The sequence below is a fragment of the Hydra viridissima genome, unplaced genomic scaffold (assembly GCF_058129835.1).
Source record: "Hydra viridissima isolate aposymbiotic clone 2 unplaced genomic scaffold, HvirCarnegie_v1 scaffold_12, whole genome shotgun sequence".
Classification (NCBI taxonomy): Eukaryota; Metazoa; Cnidaria; class Hydrozoa; order Anthoathecata; family Hydridae; genus Hydra; species Hydra viridissima.
This window is the reverse complement of record NW_028324311.1, coordinates 6708547-6729529: the sequence shown is the minus strand read 5'-3', so window position 1 is coordinate 6729529 and position 20983 is coordinate 6708547. Positions and strand designations below refer to the sequence as shown.

The 20983-nt window shown below is 28.5% G+C and overlaps 1 protein-coding gene and 1 pseudogene across 2 annotated transcripts in view; both read right to left on the bottom strand.

Annotated features, from left to right (window-relative positions):
• Positions 1–2074: 2074 nt before the first annotated feature.
• LOC145194197 (uncharacterized) lies at positions 2075–8591 on the bottom strand (annotated as a pseudogene). The gene is made up of 3 exons (XR_016445739.1): positions 8510–8591; positions 7405–7627; positions 2075–3303 (listed from the first exon to the last, which is right to left on the bottom strand). The product of XR_016445739.1 is annotated as an uncharacterized LOC145194197 (transcript).
• An 11602-nt stretch (positions 8592–20193) lies between these two features.
• The window catches only part of LOC149881005 (uncharacterized), a 5409-nt gene continuing 4619 nt past the window's right edge, over positions 20194–20983 (bottom strand). Inside the window, exon 2 of the mRNA XM_090069534.1 lies at positions 20194–20983. This exon is cut by the window's right edge and continues 254 nt beyond it. Within this exon, the coding sequence (XP_089925660.1) occupies positions 20256–20983 (728 nt within the window). The 3' untranslated portion in view covers positions 20194–20255.

Genomic DNA, 20983 nt, shown 5'->3' with positions numbered 1-20983 from the left:
AGCTTGATCTTGAACTCTGTCAGTAATCGAATAGTATGGAAGTCTAATCAGAGTGTAATGTAATAGAATCTTAAACAAAGGCGTCGATTATGTCCCAAAAAAACATGACTCCACCAAACGAGCCACATTGAATCAAAAAGATTTTTTAGTTAAGTTAGTTATAATTTTTAGTGTTGTGACCAAAACTAAAAATTGTAACTAACTTAACTAAAAAATCCGCAACTAATATTAGTCGACTAACTTTTTAGTCTAACTAAATTTAGTCGACTAAATTTTTAATTTGTGAAAAATATGTTGCTACTGTTACCCAAAAAATACTTTTTTAAAATCTTATTATGTGTTAGTTGTGAAGTGGTTTGAGCGCCATGTTTTTAATTACAAGTTGCTGTAAGTTGCAATTTTTATCTGCAGAGCATCTATTTCAAGGTTCAATTTTCAGATTTTTTTTAGGTTTTTGGAGAAAGGTTTGCGACATAGACACTTGAAATTTTGTAATAAAACTTATCTAATTTGTTCCCCGTTAATGTTAAGCACTTGTTTTAAATTTCATTGAAAATTAAATTTTAATTTCAGATCTGGATTTTTTCAATTTCTAATTAAAGTGAATTATAAATTAAAAAGCACATGTGAAATCAATTTATAAAAAAAAAATGGCGCCTTGTTTTTGAAATGTGTGTTATGTGCAGAAGCATTTTCGGATTTCATTTATATGATACCTGCAATGATTTTTTAAAGTAATAATAGGTAATTTATTTCGTTCCTACATTCATAAAAACGCAGATATTTACAGTGAAAGCAATAGGATTATAACAGTTAGGAATTAATATTTATTATTATTCGTATATTGTGCAATTGAATATATATTTTGTTCAACTCTCAATTTTATTTTTCTTTTAAAAATTATCATTAAAATGCTAATAACGAATTATGTTTTCGGTATAAAACATCAGCTGTTTTTGACGGAGTTGTTTCTGCTAACAAACTAATTTTTATTTAGTTCAATAAAAGAAAATTTTGGGCAATACTAGGTACAAACAAAACATTTTTATTACCAAATAGTCACAAATAATATTACGTATTTTAAATTTCTTAAAAACAATAAATTTTGATGAAAGTCTTTAAAAATTGATTAATTTGTCATAATTCATTTTATGTTCATAAAATTTCATGGAATAGGTTAATCTGTTTTTTTAAGCACTAAATCTTGTTTTAGCCAACTAATTTTAGTTAGACTAAATTCTTAGTCGACTAATTTTAGTTAAACTAAAATGTTAGTCGATTAATTTTAGTTACGCTAAAAAATTTAGCCGACAATTTAATTTGACTCGTAAGTTAATTGACTGATTTTAGTTAGACTAAAATGTTAGTCGGCTAGTTTTAGTTAGACTAAAACTTACCTTAACTCCCACCCCTAATCAAAACGTTGAAAATTTGAAACATTGAATTGAAGATGTTGTTGATAAAATGTGACATCATTCAGCTCCGCATTCCAAATTAGTGTCGTGGTCTAATGAACTTTTACAAAAACTATTGTCCAAAAGCTCATAAGTCGTGTCTGCACTGCCCACACTAAATTCAGAAAATTTTGTGATCAGCTTGAAGGTGTTTTCTAAAAGTTTTACTGTACCTGGAGATAAATTTGCTTTAAAATTAAAAAAATTATCACAATCATTTAAGTGGTTCTCAGAATATTTCAAAAGCCTTATGAATCATTATCATTCCTGACTGTCCTTATTAATTTTATAGTAAAGCCCTCGATTAAACATTTTCAAATCTCCAGAAAAAACTTATTATTTCATATGAGGTTATTTAAAAAAATTTTTTTATTCTAAACACATGTTAAGCCGTGCAGAGTCTTCTTGTTCTGGTTTCTAAAGTCATTTGATCAATTTTATTCGACTTCAAGTTCAAAAGTAGATAAATTAACATCTGAGATACATTCAAGAATGAACAGACAGCAGGAGAGAACTTTGTGGGCGGTTCCCTTAAAAAGTTCAAACTAACGCTTTTCTTTTCTGTTATGTGGCGGATGTAAAACCAGTTATTAACTCTATGTATTGCTAACAAATCGTAGTATTAAATTTTTTATTTATAAAAAAAACCCTAAGTTAATAATGCTGGTCATTTACCAATCCTTGTTGCCTCATGCTGCACTACTTAATTTATTTCAAACGCCTGTTTATCAAACTGGTTTTTCACATTCTTCAATATCCCTAGCTTTATAAAAAAAAAGTTCCAACTTTACAAAATCTAATAACAGCAATAAAATTTTTTAAACATAGGATTAATTTTTTCGTTAGAACTTTACGATGATTACTATGCAGATGCTGATCTGTCTTCGTTAGTGGTCTCTTGAACTAAGCAGTTTCTAACGACAGCATTGTTTCCAAGCAATGAACTTATCTTTAAACATACATTTTTGAGATTTTTCTATTTCTTAAAATATAAATCAGCGCATTTAACCCTGAACTCAAATCTCTGACCACAACTGTCCACATTAAAATAGGAAGAAAAGGAGGAGTGAGTGAAATATCATCTTTTGAGAAAATAAACGACATGTAATATTGTGCCGCAAGGAAAGGAGTGTAAAACAATACATGTGCAAGACAAATCATCACGACAGTTTTTGTTATATAACTTTCGACTTTAGCATTTTTTCGACCTCGGACGGCTTTTTTTCTTAGTTTTTTTCTAGTTCCAACCATCATTGAAATATTTGCAGCAACAATCAAAACAAGAATAGCCAGCGTTAAACAAGCAGTACTTAGATAAAGCAAAAATTGTAGATACAAATTGGAAGTTGCATAGATAATTCCATAAGACGTTGCCGCACCAAAAGAGAAAACAACAATAAATATGAAGTATGCAATTAAATATGAATCTTTGATTATCACTCCGCAAAGCATATTATTGTACAACACAGTCAAATAACGTTCAAAGGATATCATGACAAAAATAGAGCTGGTTAAAGCTAAGAACCACACGCGAAAAAACGATACGATAGATATTTCTAAACAATTGAACTTATCAACATGATTTAGCAGGACGGCTTGAGAAGATAGAACTACTAATATATTCGTCATATCAATAACTGATAGAGCTAATACAAGCTTTTCGTTACGCGTATACTTTTTCTTTCTTACTGTGGCATGTAACCCAAAAATTAAAGCGGTATTAGACGCTAGTGTAAGAACAGCATTCAAAGCATAACTTGCAATCAAAAGACAACTGTTTGGATACTTTGCTGAGTCTCTTAACTGGTACCGACAAGCTGTATCTTTGTAATCTGACATGCTTCTATAACTAAAATGATTAGTTAATTAAAAATAAGTTTTAATGATGATAAACAAACGTCAAGTTATGAAAGTCCTAGTATATGTGCAGTATATCACGTATGCATTGAATAAAGAATATGAGGTCATAAGTTATGAGCTGATATATTCAACATGAAATACATGCACATATGTCCAATATAATGTATTCTTTTACTATTTAAATATTGAAAAGAAAACAACAAAAGAAAAAAACAAAGTTTTTGTAAACATTCTATTTTAATGGGTTCTTTTTTGATATAGGGAGGTATATATATGGATAAGATTTGAAAAGAATTCAAAACATTTATCATCGAGTACCATTGTTCAATCACTCTGCCTACACGAATCATTACAAATTGGCTCTTGTTTTTAAAACTAGGCCAAACTATAATAACTATATATATATATATATAGTTATTATAGTTTTACATACATATCATATATATAAAATATACATATACATATGTATGTATATATATATATATATATATATATATATATATATATATATATATATATATATATATATATATATATGTATGTATATATGTATATATTTGTGTGTATATTTTATATATGATATGTATGTATATATGATATATATACTTATATACACATATACATCTTCATCATCATCATCATCATCATCATCATCATCATCATCATCATCATCATCATCATCATCATCATCATCATCATCATCATCATCATCATCATCATCATCATCATCATCATCATCATCATCATCATCATCAATTAGTGTATTGGAAATTTTTTTTAAAATTGGTGATGACTATAAAAGTTTGGTCGCTAATGAAATTTTATTTTCATAATATTTACAATTGTGTAACTTTCATTTCGAATGTAAATAAAGAGTTTCTTATGAAAGTTTCACTACAACTTATTTTTTGTTACAAATTTAAAATTATTATAAAACCCCGTTTATTTATTGCAATTGCTGAGAAGATATATCTATTGGAATAGGGTGGATATTTTGTTTACTTTGTTTTACAAACGGAATGCTTTCAAAATCAGATAATGAAATAATAACGGAAAATCAATAGGGTTACGTCATCGAAGAAGCTCCAATACGCTGATTGGTGAACACGTTTCGGTATTCCATTTATTGCTTTTTCACATTTTTATTCCAAAATTTTTTACTGAATGCATACGTTTGATTTTACGTATATATCATGATTTATTTTGAATATAAATTATAGTGTCAAAATGAGAAAACTTACTTTTCTGAAAACAAAAAATATGTTTTTTTCTTTTGAAATTTTTTTCTTTTGAAAGCAAAAAATAAGATGTACATAAACTTTTATTCTATTTTATTAATTTATTTTGAAAAACAAACAACAGTTTATAAGTAAGAAAATAAATGAATAAAATAATGAAACAAAAAGATGGTTAAGATAAAATATTTCAAAAAAGGCCAAATATAACTGTGAAAAAAAAAAAATATATATATATATATTTCACATGTTTATATATGTTGGTAGTGTGTATATATATTCACACTACCGACAGAAAGTTTGAGGCAGGTACTAAATTTTTGGAAATAATTTAATATTTCTTTACAGGTCTAATTTTTTTCAAATTGTTATGTTTACAAGAACTAAATATTGTTAAGCATTTTTTTTTTTTTAAATAATTTTCATTTTAAATTAACGTTTTAGCTAAATTTTTGATTCGTCAAAGTAACCTCCTTTATTCTTTATAACAGCTGCACAGATCTTCTGCATACGCTCAATCAATTTACGTAGTTTTTGATTGAGCGTATGCAGTTCTATTACATTACATTTTACTTATATTATGTGCCTGAGGCTTTTTATAAAAGATGGCTGCTCTTCTTGCACATTCCAGTCTAGTTCTTCCCAAAGTAAATCTATCGAATTTAAGATCTGGTGATTGTGGCGGCCATTCCATTATTTTTAGTATTTGCTAGCTTTGAAGATCTTCTAAGTATCCCTTGCAGATTTTGCTGCTATGTTTTGGATTATTATCAAGCTTGAAAACATACTGATTCGAAGATAATCTCTCACCAGACGCCAGAACTTAATGTTCCAAAATGTCTTTGTAAATTTCTTTTGTCATTATTCCTTGAATTCTGTGAAGGTTTCCAACATTTTCTCCACCAAAACACCCCCAAACAGTGACAGATCGCGCCCATAATTTACAGTTGGTAATAAACATTGTTCTGAATACATTTCTTATGCATATCTTCGCACGAAAACACGACGTTTTGAACCAAAAACTTCAAATTTGAACTCATCTGTCCAAAGGACGTTTTTCCATTGTCCAAATGACCAAAGTTCAAGTCTTTTAGCCCAATATAGCCTTTCTGTCTTATTACCTGGCCCTAATAATGGTTTACGAGGAGCTATACGCCCATGCAAGTCAAATTTTTTCAGTCGATCCTTGTCAGCGGAAGTGCTAATTTTAACAATGTTAAACTAAATGTCAACAGACCTGATTTTTTCGGCGGTGTATCTTCTATTCGGTATGGAAATTTTCCTTTTTTTCTCTATCTTGTAATTTCTTAGTTTTTTTAGGTCTTCCAGTGCATTTTTTTTATTTGTACCAGTTTCTTTGTGTCGTTGTAATTTCATTTGTACACAACAGCTTGATTTTACACAACATTTGTACTAAATATTTTTTTTTTTCAAATTTGGATTTGTGAATAACCCTCTTCGTGGTAAACGAGAATTCTTTCTTTTTCAATCATGCTTAATTCCTTTCTTTTACACATTTTTTACACCAACACAAAATTTTAATTACAAAAAATCAATTTAAAAAAAAATTTTTTGAACAAAGAAAAAAAGAATCTTTAAAAGTTTATTAATTGTTATCGAAGTAAAGACACTAACAAACCTATTTTATCGAAGAAATATAGATTTTAACTAAATATGATCTTCTAATTGAATAATCAAGTTCAAATGTTTATTTTATAAACAAGTTAATTCGAATATATCTAGTAGGTACCCGTTGTTTATTGAAATATGCTAAAATGGTCTAAACAATTACTGATATACTAGAATCAAGAACTAAAACATAGACACATCAAGTCAAGAAATTAAACATTTTCAATATGTTAATATCTTAAAAGATAAAACCATAACCTGCCTCAAACTTTCTTTTGATAGTGTGTGTGTGTGTGTGTGTGTGTGTGTGTGTATATACCAGCTAGCCTATTCAGACGGGTCCCGTATTGAACCGGGGATCTGGTATGGTTATCATCCGGGTTATGGCACCGGTGCTAACACCACCTATCGACTGTATTAAAATTTTCCTCATGGGCAAAGTTTGAAATCACCATTTTGTTGTGTTATTGTTACATTCATTTTATGCTTTAAAGTTGTTTCTTTTTCAAATAGTGGTTTATATTTTTTTGCATATATTTTTCAAATATATCGTTAAAGTTATCCTTTTTAAAATTATGATTATCGGATTAGAACAACTTTTTTTTACTTTTTTAGTAAAATCTTTTTGAGGATAAATTTTTTACCAACAGTATTTTAGGTATTGTAGTTTCATTATAATGTTTTGGTTATGCTTGCAATAAATATTTATCGATAACTCTTTGTTGATTTTTGTATCTTGTAGTGTAATTACAGTATCTCAGATAACTCAAAACCAGTGTTTTCTACATAAAGTTGAAAACACTGGTTTTTCAACATAAAGTTGAAAACACTGGTTTTTCAACATAAAGTTGAAAACACTGGTTTTTCAACATAAAGTTGAAAACACTGGTTTTGAATCATCTGAGATACTGTAATTACACTACGCGTGGAAACAATTACAAAGAGTGGACATTGCACAGTTTCCTTAAAATCCTATAAACATAGTTTAAGCGGTATTTTTATGGACATATTTGAGTTGATTTGTAAAGTATAAATAGAAGGCGAATTTTTGTGGAGGGGAGATTTTTATTAGAAGAGAAAATGTGGAGTTGAAACGTTGTGTTCGCTGCGAGAAAGCAACAGGTACGTAGTTAATAATTTTTACCGCAGATAATTTTTAAAATCTATCTTCATTTAATTCATAATAAAATTATTTTGTAAAATTAGCAAGATATAAGTAACCTTACTATGAGATCAGCCAGAACAAAACGAGAAATTTCGCTTCTGAAATAGCAAGATTTGTGAAAGAAGAATCATGCAATGAATCCGAATCGTTGAATAATACTTTAATGCTTTATTCTTCTAGTTCTGTAAGTAGTTGTTAATCGTGTCCAATTGTCACAATACTCTCCCAGCTGGCACAGCACGGCGATATGATACGCGTAGTTTCTGTTGCGTGTTTAAAACCCGCTAAAACAAAAAGAATAACACATTTCAAGAATCTGTTTTCAATCCGAGAAACAAACTTGCACTATTTACCGAAACACCAATTATAATTGTGATTGGTTTTTGTACTGGTTGTGAAAACCAGTTATAAAAACACGCGAATATTAAAATGTTGATCAACACGCGGAAGCAATTACGGAAAGTGAATACTGACGTAGTTTCCCTAAAATTCTATAAATATAGTTAAAGCGGTTTTTTTTATGAACTTATTTGAGGCATTTTATAAAGTATAAATTGAAGGAGAGACTTTTGTAGAGTAGAGTTTTTAATGAGTAAATAAGGTTTAAAATTTCAAGGTTGTGCTTTCTGCAAGAAAGCTACAGCTGCTTTATTTTATATTTTCTGGAAGATTCAACATTATACTTAGATTACATTAGGGGAAATATTTGTCAAAAAAAAAAAAAAAATTATATGTCAAATAATTATAGTTTTTTTATGTAATTAGACTTTAATGTTTCTGCTTTTCATATATTTGTTGCCTAATGTAGATTTTAGACCAAGTCTATGCAATATATTAGATATATATCAAGATTTCTCGTAAAAAAATTTTGTTGTTGTTGCCATAATGTACATTACTTTGTTGCATATAAGCCACAAAATGTTGGATGCTATAGCAATAGTTGGATGTTAATATATTCTCAATAATATGGTAAATGTGTATATCAGTAATATGGCAGTATTAATGATATATACCTATATTTATATTTTTTCTAATAATTAGGTTTTTTTCCTATATTTATTTTAAGATTTTACAAGTTTTGGTAAATAATGCTGTAAAATTAGCAATTTAACAAAATAAAGATAGCAAATTCAACATCATATATGAAAGAATATATGAAAAAATACCGAGCAGCTTTAGCTGGAAATATATCTTTGGCTTGTGCTTTCAGCTTATCTTCATCAAGCTCTCATTCTCAATCTGATTTCTAACAAGAAATATCAGAGGAAAGTGAGAGTAAAATTTCAAATTGTTTACACGATGATTCCCTAACAAGAGCTGTAAGTTTAAGTAGTCATTCTCATTTTGATTCCTCAGAAGAAGTTGATCCTTTTGAAAGTTCAAGCTCAGAAAATGAAGATACATGTTTAATTAAGCAAACTGTGCATGAATTTTTATCAGGTTTAAATGGGTAGTAAAATACGAACTCCAAAGAGATAATTCTGATGAGTTGCTAAACTTGATACAAACTAGTGGTCATTTTCACCTAGAAAACTTTCCAAAAGATTCTTGCACTTTACTGCATTTGCCTCATAATGTAGGTGTTGATAAATGTAATGGAAAATATGTTTACATTGGATTACGAAAGGGTACTTTATCAATTTTTCAAAGAAGCGCCAAAGAAAGTTGGTCTGTTGAAGTGGGCATAAATATTGACAGCTTACTTGTACATAAACCATCAAATTTACAATTTTTGCTGATGGAATTTGGCAGCATGGAATTTTTATTTATGACATTGGACTGCCACTTTGTGTTCGCTCATTTATTTTTGATGCACCTGCACAAGCATTTATTAAATGTGTAGTGGGAAGTTTGGTTGTGAAAAATGTTCAATAGAAGCAACACCAGAAAATCATAGAACAATTTATTTAAAAACTGCTAGAAAATTGAGAACTGATATAGTTTTGTAAAAGATGTTATTCAAATCACAAACTATTTGATAGTCCCCTCTTTCAGTTAAATGGAATTTACATCATTAAAGATTTGCACTTAAAGTGACATTTGAACAGGTTTTCTCAATAAAAGAGTTAGTAAAATTGGAAAACTGCCTTGAGGACAATATTATGAAAAAAAAGCTAAAACAAAAATTTGATGCAAATGGAACTGTTTGTAAGGATGTAAAAGTGCATTGCTATGCAATCTAGACTATCATGACCATGTGCCAAACAAGCAATATACTAACCATATTAACAAACAACAACTTTATTTTTGTTGACAATTTTAATGTCTTTAGTGACATGGGAGATTCCTGAAAAACAGTTAAAAACTTATTTCAGTGAAAGGTTAAAGCAAGGAATGGAAAGAGCACTTTCTGCCAAGAGACTAATCATTTTATGCATTTTCTTTTATTTGCCGTTTTTTAATTTATATATATGCATATACCTTTATGTATATATATAGAAGAAATATAGCTACGTTAATTTTATGACTTGGAGAAAATAAAGAAAAGTAGAATTATTTTATAAATATAATGTAGTAAATAATGAAAGGAACATGAATGTTCCTCTATTATGATAATTTATTTTCTTTATTGTAATTGTTTATTGAAATAAGTTGTACGTTGAAAATGATTATCTTAAACGTACAAGATTATTGTAATGAATTAAAGTGATTTTAAATGTTTGCTTGATTGAAACTTTAGTATAAACTCGTGACAGAATTAGTAAACCACGTAAAATCTACGTTTTTTTGGTTACTCTTAAACCGTCTCGTACATGTTTTTGCTCAAGATTTAGGGTGGAATGCAAGAACCGAACTTCAAATTTGAAGTCGAACTTCAAACATAAAGTGCGACTTGAGCGAATGCACAAAGCGAACTTCAACTCAAGTCAGACTTGAAAACCGCTAAAAATAGACCGTTTTCAAGTCTGACTTCAAACCAGACTTGAGAGAGCAAAAATTCCTTCCGAATGCAAGAACCCGACTTGAAATTTCAAGTCAGACTTCAAATCTCAAGTCTGACTTGAACGGAATGCAAGAAGCGAACTTGAACTGAAGTCAGACTTGAAAAACGAGAATATTTGAATTTTCAAGTCATTTTTTCAAGTCTGCTCCAGACCAATCTTGAAACCAAACTTGAAAAAAAAACAGACCGCCATTATCATTTTGCTGATGCGTAACAAAACTTTACTATTACTATATAACTTATTACAACCTTTGCAAGTATGAAAATGAGTTTTTAACAAGCAAAAGTAGTTACTTGGGCATATTCACCTAATTAATTTAGAAGGTTACATTGTGAAAGTATATTTTTTAATGAATTCATTACAGAAAACTGAAAATTAACATTGCGAAAACGTGTGTCTTTTAAAACATCCTGTAACTCGTATGTAATGATTCAACATGTCATATTTTGATGCCATTAGAAATGTTTATTAGCTTTTTGAAATGTCGAACATCCTAGCATTATAAAAGGCTGTTGATTAAGGCACATTTTTGTGATACAGTATAAAAGTAAATTCCATTTAGTAATAAATAGTTGCAGTTATACAAAGAAGTGATACGTGTAAAAGAGAGTTCATGAGAAGTAGTTACAATTACATGAAGTATTAAAAAAAACTTTTTTTAAAATGTTCAAAAATGAATCGGTATGAGCTGAATTTTAGAAGAAGAAGAAGAGAAAATATGCCAAGTCACATACCAAGGTTTATTATTGACAGAGCTAATCCTTTAGAAGTTTACCACGGTATAGAATTTAAAAGGTGCTACAGATTTTCCAAAAAAAACTTTTTAATATTAGCTAATGACATTGTTAACAACAATGTTAACAATCGAGGGTGCCCTCTTTCAACTGTACAACAACTGGCTATTGCATTTCGGTTTTATGCTACTGGTTCATTCCAAGTGAGTAGATATTCAAGAAACGGTATCAGAAAATGGCACCTTCTTATTGTAGATTTTACATTACGTTTTTAAATAACAACATTTTATACCAACAAATGCTTATAACAATAAATAAACTCTTTTAGAGAATAATAGGAGATTTGGAAGAGCTGAAACTCAACTGTTTGTCCAGTGGTTTAGAACATTTCAATTCAAATGGCTAACAAAAGATATCAGTACATAAAGTTTCCAACAGAAGCTGATTCTTTGATAATTTAGCAAAAGTGCTTATAAGTTTTCATGGATATCTGATTTTGCTATTTCATACAAACTTCAAACTTTTCTTAGATAAAGAAAATATTTATATTTATCAACCATTATTTAGATTTTACCAAATTCAAGGATTCCCAGGATGTATAGAAGCAATTAATGAACACATATTCCTATAATAATTCCTTGTGGAGAAAGCGCAGAAATTTATCGAAACAAAAAGGGATTTTTTTTTTGAATTGCCAGGTCATTGCAGGTGCTTCATATGAAATTTTATCTGCTTGTGTTCAATGGCCTGGAATTGTTCAGGATTCATTTGTTTTTGCTAACTCAGCTATTAAAGAAGTTTTAGAAGCTCGCCAACATGTTCATGTTTCAGGTGATTCTGGCTATCCTTATAAACAATATTTAATGACACCTTTTTCTAACCCAAAAATGAAAATGAAATCAGATACAATTACAACTTGAGAAGTACACACATGTTGAATGTTGTTGTTGAATATTGTTTTGGTATATCAAAAAAAAACAATACCCTTGTCTTAACATTCCCTTAGGAACAAAACTGCAAAATTCCATAGCTATAATAATATCCTGTTTTGTGCTTCACAACATTGCCCTTCTACAAAATGATTATTGTGGAGGCAATGAAATACAAAATAGCAATGAAGAATGTGGTGCTAAAGCATTCACTAAAGATATTTTTGCAGAAACAAAGCAAAAGTCAAATTTCAGACTTATTTTTTTTAAAAAAAATTTGTGTCTGATAATGGATAAAGGGTCTAATAACAAAAACATTATTTTCAAATATTTATACTACATATTATTTCAAAAGAATTACATTTTATATTTCAAAATAGTATTATATATGAAAAAAACAATTTTAATAAAAAATAAAGTGATAAATTCAAACATTCCAAAAACAATTTGGATCTGATATTGTTAGAAAATAATAATCCTCACATAGAATAATTCTGTTGTGTTGCTTTTTTAAAACTTTGTGAAAATTTTCACACAGTTTTGTTTGTATTGTTGCTTTTTCTGGAGAGAGTTTTTTTTTATATCATCTATTTCTATTTGTTTTTGCATTAGTTCTTTATCAAGATCATGAATTTCATTATATTGCTTTTTTGTATTTTTTTTTATTAAGAGATTTTTGTTTAACGTTAAACTTTGTTCTTTTTCATGTGTTAATGAGCAAGATGCTATCAATGGTTTTTAAAAGTTTTCTTTTCTGTTTCTATAAGTGGCCCAATAATTTCAGAAGACCTGTCTCCATATGTGATCTCTATTGACTTACATATGTAAATGGTATACTTACATATGTTAATGGTATATATATGTGTAGGTATATATATATATATATATATATATATATATATATATATATATATATATATATATATATATATATATATATATATATATATATATATATATATATACACACACACACACACACACATAGTATTATGTAGTATTAGTATTGAGAAAACTAATTTTGTTTAAAGTAATTTTCTCAGTATTTTTTTAAAAAAAAACCATTATTTTCATTAAAGTATTAGTAAAAAGATAAATAAAAATACATTGTAGTATAGTATCATCCCCAAAAAGCGTCAAAATAAGATTCTGCATTTTCTAGAACATTTGCATGTATTTTAATTCAAATGGAATCTGTTAAAATGGAGAAATCAAGAGAAATTGTCTTGATCACTTAAGTGGTACATATGACCAACCGTTGTTTACCAACAACTTAGGATTTGGAACTGAAAGTGCCAAGATGAATTTATTTTTCTGATGAAAAATACATAGCAAGAACTTTTTTTTTTTTACTGTTATTAACTTTTTATTTAATCGTATATTATACAAATATCATTACACGGAATTTGTTTCAGTAAAAGGTTTTTCCCGTAAAAAAAATCCATTACCGCTATTGGTTGCGAAGTGCATTTTCCGATAAACGCCCTAAATTCAACGCCTCGACTATTTTTCAAGTTCGACTTTCTCAAGCACGAACTTGAAATTTTCAAGTCTCGTTTACGCATTCGCTCAAGTCAATTTTTCAAGTCTGACTTGACAAAGTCGAACTTGAGATTTCAAGTCGAACTTGACTCAAGTTCGGTTCTTGCATTCCACCCTTAGGCTCCATACTGAAACCTCGTTTATTACGTGCTTGAAACCTTATAAGAAACGTATTTAAAACCTCAATAAACAAGCATTTAAAATTTCATTAATACGTGTCAAACTCCAGTAAAACTCCCGTGAAATCTACTTGTTCTTGGTTTACGCCTGGATCGTGACGAATGTCCTCGTCTCGTCTAGAATAAAAAAATAACGAGACGCAGATGCTTACTATGAATAATTTGCTTCAGACTTTTCAAAAATCAAATTTAGATTTGCCTAAAGATGCTAGAACACTTCTTAGAACTCATAGAAAAATTATTATTGCTTCTGTAGCTGGTGGTGAATATTTTTATACAGGATTAAAAAACTGTTTTTCTTTGCTTCTAAATAAATCTTCAAGTTCATCTGATATTACACAGTTTACAATTCACATAAATGTTGAAGGTATTCTTTTAATAGCTCAAACATTTCTCTCTGGTCAATTCTTTGTTCGATTGTAGAACTTGAAGAAAGAAATATCTTTCCTAGTTCTTGTCAGTAATGGTAGAAGCAGCTTGACACAGTTTATCAAGCGAAACATGACCTATTAAATGACACCTAAGCTAGTGCAACAGTGAAACTTGACTGGCCAACAAAACAAAATTAAATTTCGAGCACTGCCACACTTTCAGATTTTGTTTAGTAAGTATTCACTTCAAATTTTTATGCTCACATTTAACAGCAACATATTAATCTTGAGTTACTCAACCAAGATTAATATGTTGTTGTTAAATGTGAGCATAAAAATTTGAAGGAAACGCTTGAGAAGGAACTTTCTATGTGGTTTGGAAATTCATATGACCGTGGGGAAGGGAGCCAAAAACCGAAAGGGAAGAATGCAACAGAAGAAATGCAACAAGTATTGTAATACAAGTTATGATTGATTGCAAATAGTGCACAATGTGTGATCTGTTCTTCAAGCACTGTATACATTATACTGGTTTGTCCAGCCAGTAAATACCTTTTACCTTATAGCGCACAGGTTTTGATTTCAAATACTCTTATTTGTTTAATTCAGTTATGCTCGTTGAAAGTTTAGTTAACTAATTGTTATTACCTGTAAGCATTCATGTATATTTCTTGGTATGTTTTCAATCAGTTATGAGTTGCAGTGATGCAGTATTGCAACTTGCATCATTTGTATGCTATATGATAGTAATGGTGCATTTTTTGAAAACTTGATAGTTTACGACTTGTAATAGCTTTTTTTTTAAATAGACTCTTGCATATAGTTAATCGCTTACTCGGGTGATTTAAGGCCAGTCTGAGAAAATTTCGTTTTTTTTTCGTGTTATTTTTGTTTAAACGCGTGTGATGTATTTTCACCTCGCGGGATTGATCGCATTAAGAGTTAGACGTTAAGTATACCGTTATCAAAGGCCGACATTGTTTTTATAGAAACAGTTGATAATAGATAAAAATATACATCTATCAAATCTATACATTCATATTCAACAAAAAATAGCACTTTATTTTTATTAAATGTAAATGATTATATTCACCTATTTAAAGTGTAAGTTCTTATTGAACTTGAGGTTCCAAAATATTACATCATTTTTGAGAATACTGCTCAGAAATGCCTTTATTAGTTCTACCAAATTTTTCTTAAGGAAAAAAATTGGACAATTTACTAGATCTTTCTTCGATAGGAATGTGAAGAAACCGGCACTAAAAATCTTTATACTTTTTTTGAATGATGGATTTCTTTTAGGCCTTCTAAAATTTTAGCTTTCGTATAAAAACACTTATAGAGTTTAGCTATGTTCTTAGGTTCGAATTTAAATGTTCCAAACCTATTCAACTTTGTACACTTTTTTCTTTTTTGCAAAATTCGAAATTTGCACGGTAGAAATAGGAAAAACGTAGTAAATACTCTCTAAAAGTCTTTTGACTTTATAAGGAGATTTGTCACTCTCCTATAATACAAAAAGGCTAAAAGTCGACCCTGGTATATATTTTTCCTGATAATTTTATTTTTTCACTTTTAATTACACCAAGCACAGGCTACATCTTAACATTTGACTCTAACAAATCAGGAGATAATAACTTACTTAAGTTTAGGAAATAAAAACTTATAGATAACATAAGGTAGTAAAATATTTTCTTTCTAAAACAAAATACCCTTAAAGATTGTCTTTTAAATTGCATTAAAATTAGGTTTACTGGCCCTGCCATCAGTCTGATCCCCTATGTGCTTTACATAACCTTGGATATATCAGCCTTTGTCAACTTTGAAAAGTTTTCCAAAGTATTTTCTAAAAATTAACAATGGAGAAGCTGGATGAAAGAACGAAATTTAGCAAAACCCTATTGTGAGATTTAACACATTTATTTAAAGTGATCAAATATTGGTAAAAAAAGAAAGATTAATTAGTATTTAATATTATCATTTCTTACCTTTATGATGAAACAATCTGCTTAACACTATGATCTCATTCCCATATATTGCATTTTGAAGAGTGCTTGATATTTATTTTTCATTGTCCTATGAGAAACAAGGATTAAAAAATTGTCAATATTAATCTAGCACCTTGTATTTTATACACATTATAATGTAGTTATCATATAATGAAAAAAAAATTTAATGGAATTCAAGGAAGAAATTAAAAAAATCTCTCTCATATTTGTATAGGTTTTATTTAGACCAACCACCAATTAAAACTTCAAGGTTGAGTAAAGACAAATAATTAATAAAAAACAATTGGATTTTGCAACTTTTCCTTGTAATTTCAAAACTTGTCTTGTTTTTTATCATTATGACATTTGCTAAAAAATGAAAATTTCACAAAACTTGTAGTAGTTATTGAGAAATTAACAACTTAGATGTATGTATGTATGTATGTATGTATGTATGTATGTATGTATGTATGTATGTATGTATGTATGTATGTATGTATGTATGTATGTATGTATGTATGTATGTATGTATGTATGTATGTATGTATGTATGTATGTATGTATGTATGTATGTATGTATGTATGTATGTATGTATGTATGTATGTATGTATGTATGTATGTATGTATGTATGTATGTATGTATGTATGTATGTATGTATGTATGTATGTATGTATGTATGTATGTATGTATGTATGTATGTATGTAACATATACCAAGTATATTACACAGAAAATGAATCATAAAAAGTAGAAAAGATTAAGTGAAACATTAAATTCATTTTCAATTTAAAACCAAAAACAAAAAGATAAACATAGCAACAAGACAACTGGTTTAACATATTTTCATGTAAAACTTTCAAACTAGAAAATGATTTTTGTTTTGCTTGAAACAGCTGCAAAATATTTAAAAATCTAAAAATTCATGCCAAATAAAATGTATTTGATCACATGTTTCACCCAACAAAAAAATCTTAATTACTCTTATCGACTTTATTCCTCAATGTGCCGTTAACGAAGATTGCTTCTTTTAGTCGTGTTAGGGACGACGCCGAAAGGTTATAAAAAACGTCGGATTTTCTGATCGTACCACAAATCACTAACTGTACAAGTGGATAATAACAATTATCGAAGTGTACTAGACTGAACATTACTGGAAAAGATGTGCATAGTGATCATTTTGTTTATTTTTAAAGATATTCTCCTTTTTCAGAAAAGACAAAATCCGTCATAACCCATAACGTCGTAAAAAATTAATATTTTAATTTTTAACAGCTTTTGCCTGGTAAAGTTCATTTTAGTGAACTGTTTGCCAAAAAAAGTTATGCTCAAAAGAAATGTTTAGTGGTGCAACCGAACACTCATAAAAGCGAGACATGCCTTAAATCACCCGAGTATCAGTTTTCGCAACTATTTTTGGCAGTGTTATTGTTTCCATTACTAAAATGCATCTTATCTGCCAGCAATATAGTTACAGGACTTAGTAAAGTGAAATATTGACAATAACAATAATAATAGTAATAATAATAAAAATAATAATAATAATAATAATAATGATAATAATAATAATAATAATAATAATAATAATAATAATAATAATAATAATAATAATAATAATAATAATAATAATAATAATAATAATAATAATAATAATAATAATAATAATAATAATAATAATAATAATAATAATAATAATAATAATAATAATAATAATAATAATAATAATAATAATAATAATAATAATAATAATAATAATAATAATAATAATAATAATAATAATAATAATAATAATAATAATAATAATAATAATAATAATAATAATAATAATAATAATAATAATAATAATAATAATAATAATAATAATAATAGTAATAAAAATAATAATAATAATAGTAATAGTAATAATAATAATAATAATAATAATAACAATAATAATAGTAATAACAATAATAAAAGTAATAACAATAGTAATTTTTTAACATTATTTATTTAATTTACATTATAATTTTACAGAAAATCCACTGAAAGAGCTCACCTGGTTACAAAAAGACTAGATAACATATATATTTGAGAGAAGAGCCGAAATCGAAAACCCTTATTAGTATTGCCAATATCAAAAAACGATTACAAGAAAAAGTATCAAACGGCTAAATCGCTATGAAAAAACCACTATTATGACCAATAAAATAACTAGAAAATACTTAAGTTGAACAGTTAACCAATAATAGAAAGCCCTTTGATAGTTCGTTAGCAAGTGTAGATTTTGATTTGTTACACCAGCAAAATCACATACCTTTCAGCCAATATTTGCGGTTTTGCAAATTTTAAAATTCAAATAAAATTCGAATTTATAAATGCTACATATGATACTTTGCCTTTACATTTGCAAGTAAAAGATATTTGTTAAACCATGTAATGGCAAGTAATAACTTGAGAATTCTTTTTTTAAATTGATATTTTATAATTAGAGGTTACTAATGAAAGCATATCTGTTGAGAGAGAAAAGGGGAGATAAGGAGTGCAAGATTGGCGAGACATGGATTAGAACCTCACAGAGAGTATGAAGACAATTCAGGCTTTGGGAGATGGAGGCATTACTTTTCATTTTGAAAGAAAAAAAATCCAAGTTTAAGTTAAATTTTATGTTGTAAATAATTTGTTCACAAAGTTTAGATCTTGAATAAGAATACATAAATAGATTCTTATTCAAGATGTGAACATCCACCTGTATATAATGTATAAATATAAAAATCTCTTAGTTAAATATAGATACTAATATACTAATACCGGATAATAGTACCGGATGCCTAGTATTTATAACCGATTCGTATTATCAGCTTTATAAATCCCTTTTCCCAAACTTCTTAATTTATCATCAAGACATCGACCTTGCTGGTTCTCTTTGCATTTTTAAATGCATATTGGTGTGGTGAAATATCCAGCCAATTGTTGTATAGTGAATGTATTAACCATAGTTTATTTCGCTCGTGATTTTCCTACCACATGTGGTTGCTATGGTAACAACAACAGATGATTGAATTGGTTTTCTATTTATGAAGTACTTTAAAGATCCTGGAACAAGCAAAGTTAATATGGAATTCTATTACTGCTGTTTTTGGTAGTACTCAGCCTAAAGGAGTCATTGATGGTAATAGAAGTATTTTACAGACAATGTTGGTTCTTAAAAAAACAATAAAGAATTTACCCAACGTAGTCAGAAAGTATGCCAATGGTTATAAGCTCCTTCGTCCTCAACCTTCTCCTTGAACGCAGTCATGGAAAGATGAATGGCTGAATTGGGCTTAAATTGTCAAAAAAATTACACCCACAAATTCTAACATTTCTGCTTCACTTGATGACGGTAAAATAATAACGAGCGCAGTAAAATCCTACCGTAAAATATTTACTGCGCAATAAAATATTCACGGAGTAAAGTATTAACATGACACCTGGTTTAATAATTTACAGACTTTTAACATAACTTATTTATTTGCAGGTAATTATTTTAACAATCAAATAATTTGATGAAAGTCAATATGCCTAAAAATCTTCTTCCTTCAGAGCTGAATAAGAAAATATGGGAACCATAAAATGTGATATCATTCAGTTCCTTATTCTATCAGTCTCGGAAGTCTCATATGAACAATACTAACATCAACGATACTTCAAAGTTGAAAAAATTCGTTCGATACCGATTCCAATTCGGTATCGTAAGAGGGATATTTAAAAAATGACCAATCTACGCTATACTTTTCGTACCGAGATTCTGATGCTTATCGCATTCCATATTGGTAGTGCATATTGGTAGTGTGGCATCATGAAATTTTATGAAAACTGTTGTTCAAAAACTCGTGCGAGGTGTCCGCATTAAATTGAGAAACAATTGTGATCAGCTCGGAAAGATGTTTACTAAAAGCTTTACTGTATTTGGAGATAAATTTGTCTTAAAATAAAAAAACTTATCACAATCAGTAAAGTGGTTCTCGAAATATTACAAAAACCTGTTGATGTGATATGGTTAATTATCGTTCCGAGCTGTCCTTATAAAGTATTTCATGAAGCCTTAGATTAAACAAGTTTCAGGAAATTTATTAAGTTTCCAGGAAAAACTTATTATTAGATTATTATTATCATTATTATAAAAATTTTTTTAGGGAATTTTTATTACATTAGAACTTTACAATACAAATTACCATGTTAAAACTTTACGTTACAGATTACAATTACTATGCAGATGTTGATTTTACTTCAGAGATGGCCTCTTGAACTAAACTATTTCTAACGCCAGCACTGCTTCCAAATAGTAAATTTATCTTTGAAACATACATTTTTGAGATTTTTCTATTTCTTAAAATATAAATCAGCGCATTTAACCACGAACTAATCTCTTTGACAACAACTGTCCATAATAAGATTGTAAGAAAAGGAGGAGTGAGTGAAATATCATCTTTTGAGAAAATAAACGACATGTAACATTGTGCCACAAGGAGAGGAGTGTAAAACAATGCATGTGCAAGACAAATCATCACAACAGTTTTTGTTATATAACTTTCGACTTTAGCATTTTTTTGGCCTCGGACTGCATTTTTTCTTAGTTTTTTTCTAGTTCCAACCATCATTGAAATATTTGCAGCAACAATCAAAACAAGAACAGCTAACGTTAAACAACCAGAACATATATAGAGTAAGAACTGTAGATACAAGTTTAAAGCTGCATAGATATATCCATAATAAGCTGCAGTACCAAAAGAGAAAAAAACAATAAATATGAAGTATGCAATTAAATATGAATCCTTGACTATCACTCCGCAAAGCATGTTATTGTACAATACAGTCAAATAACGTTCAAAGGATATCATGATAAAAATAAAGCTGGTTAATCCTAAGAACCAAAGGCGAAAAAACGATACGATAGATATTTCTAAACAACCGAATTTATCAAGTTGTTTTAGCA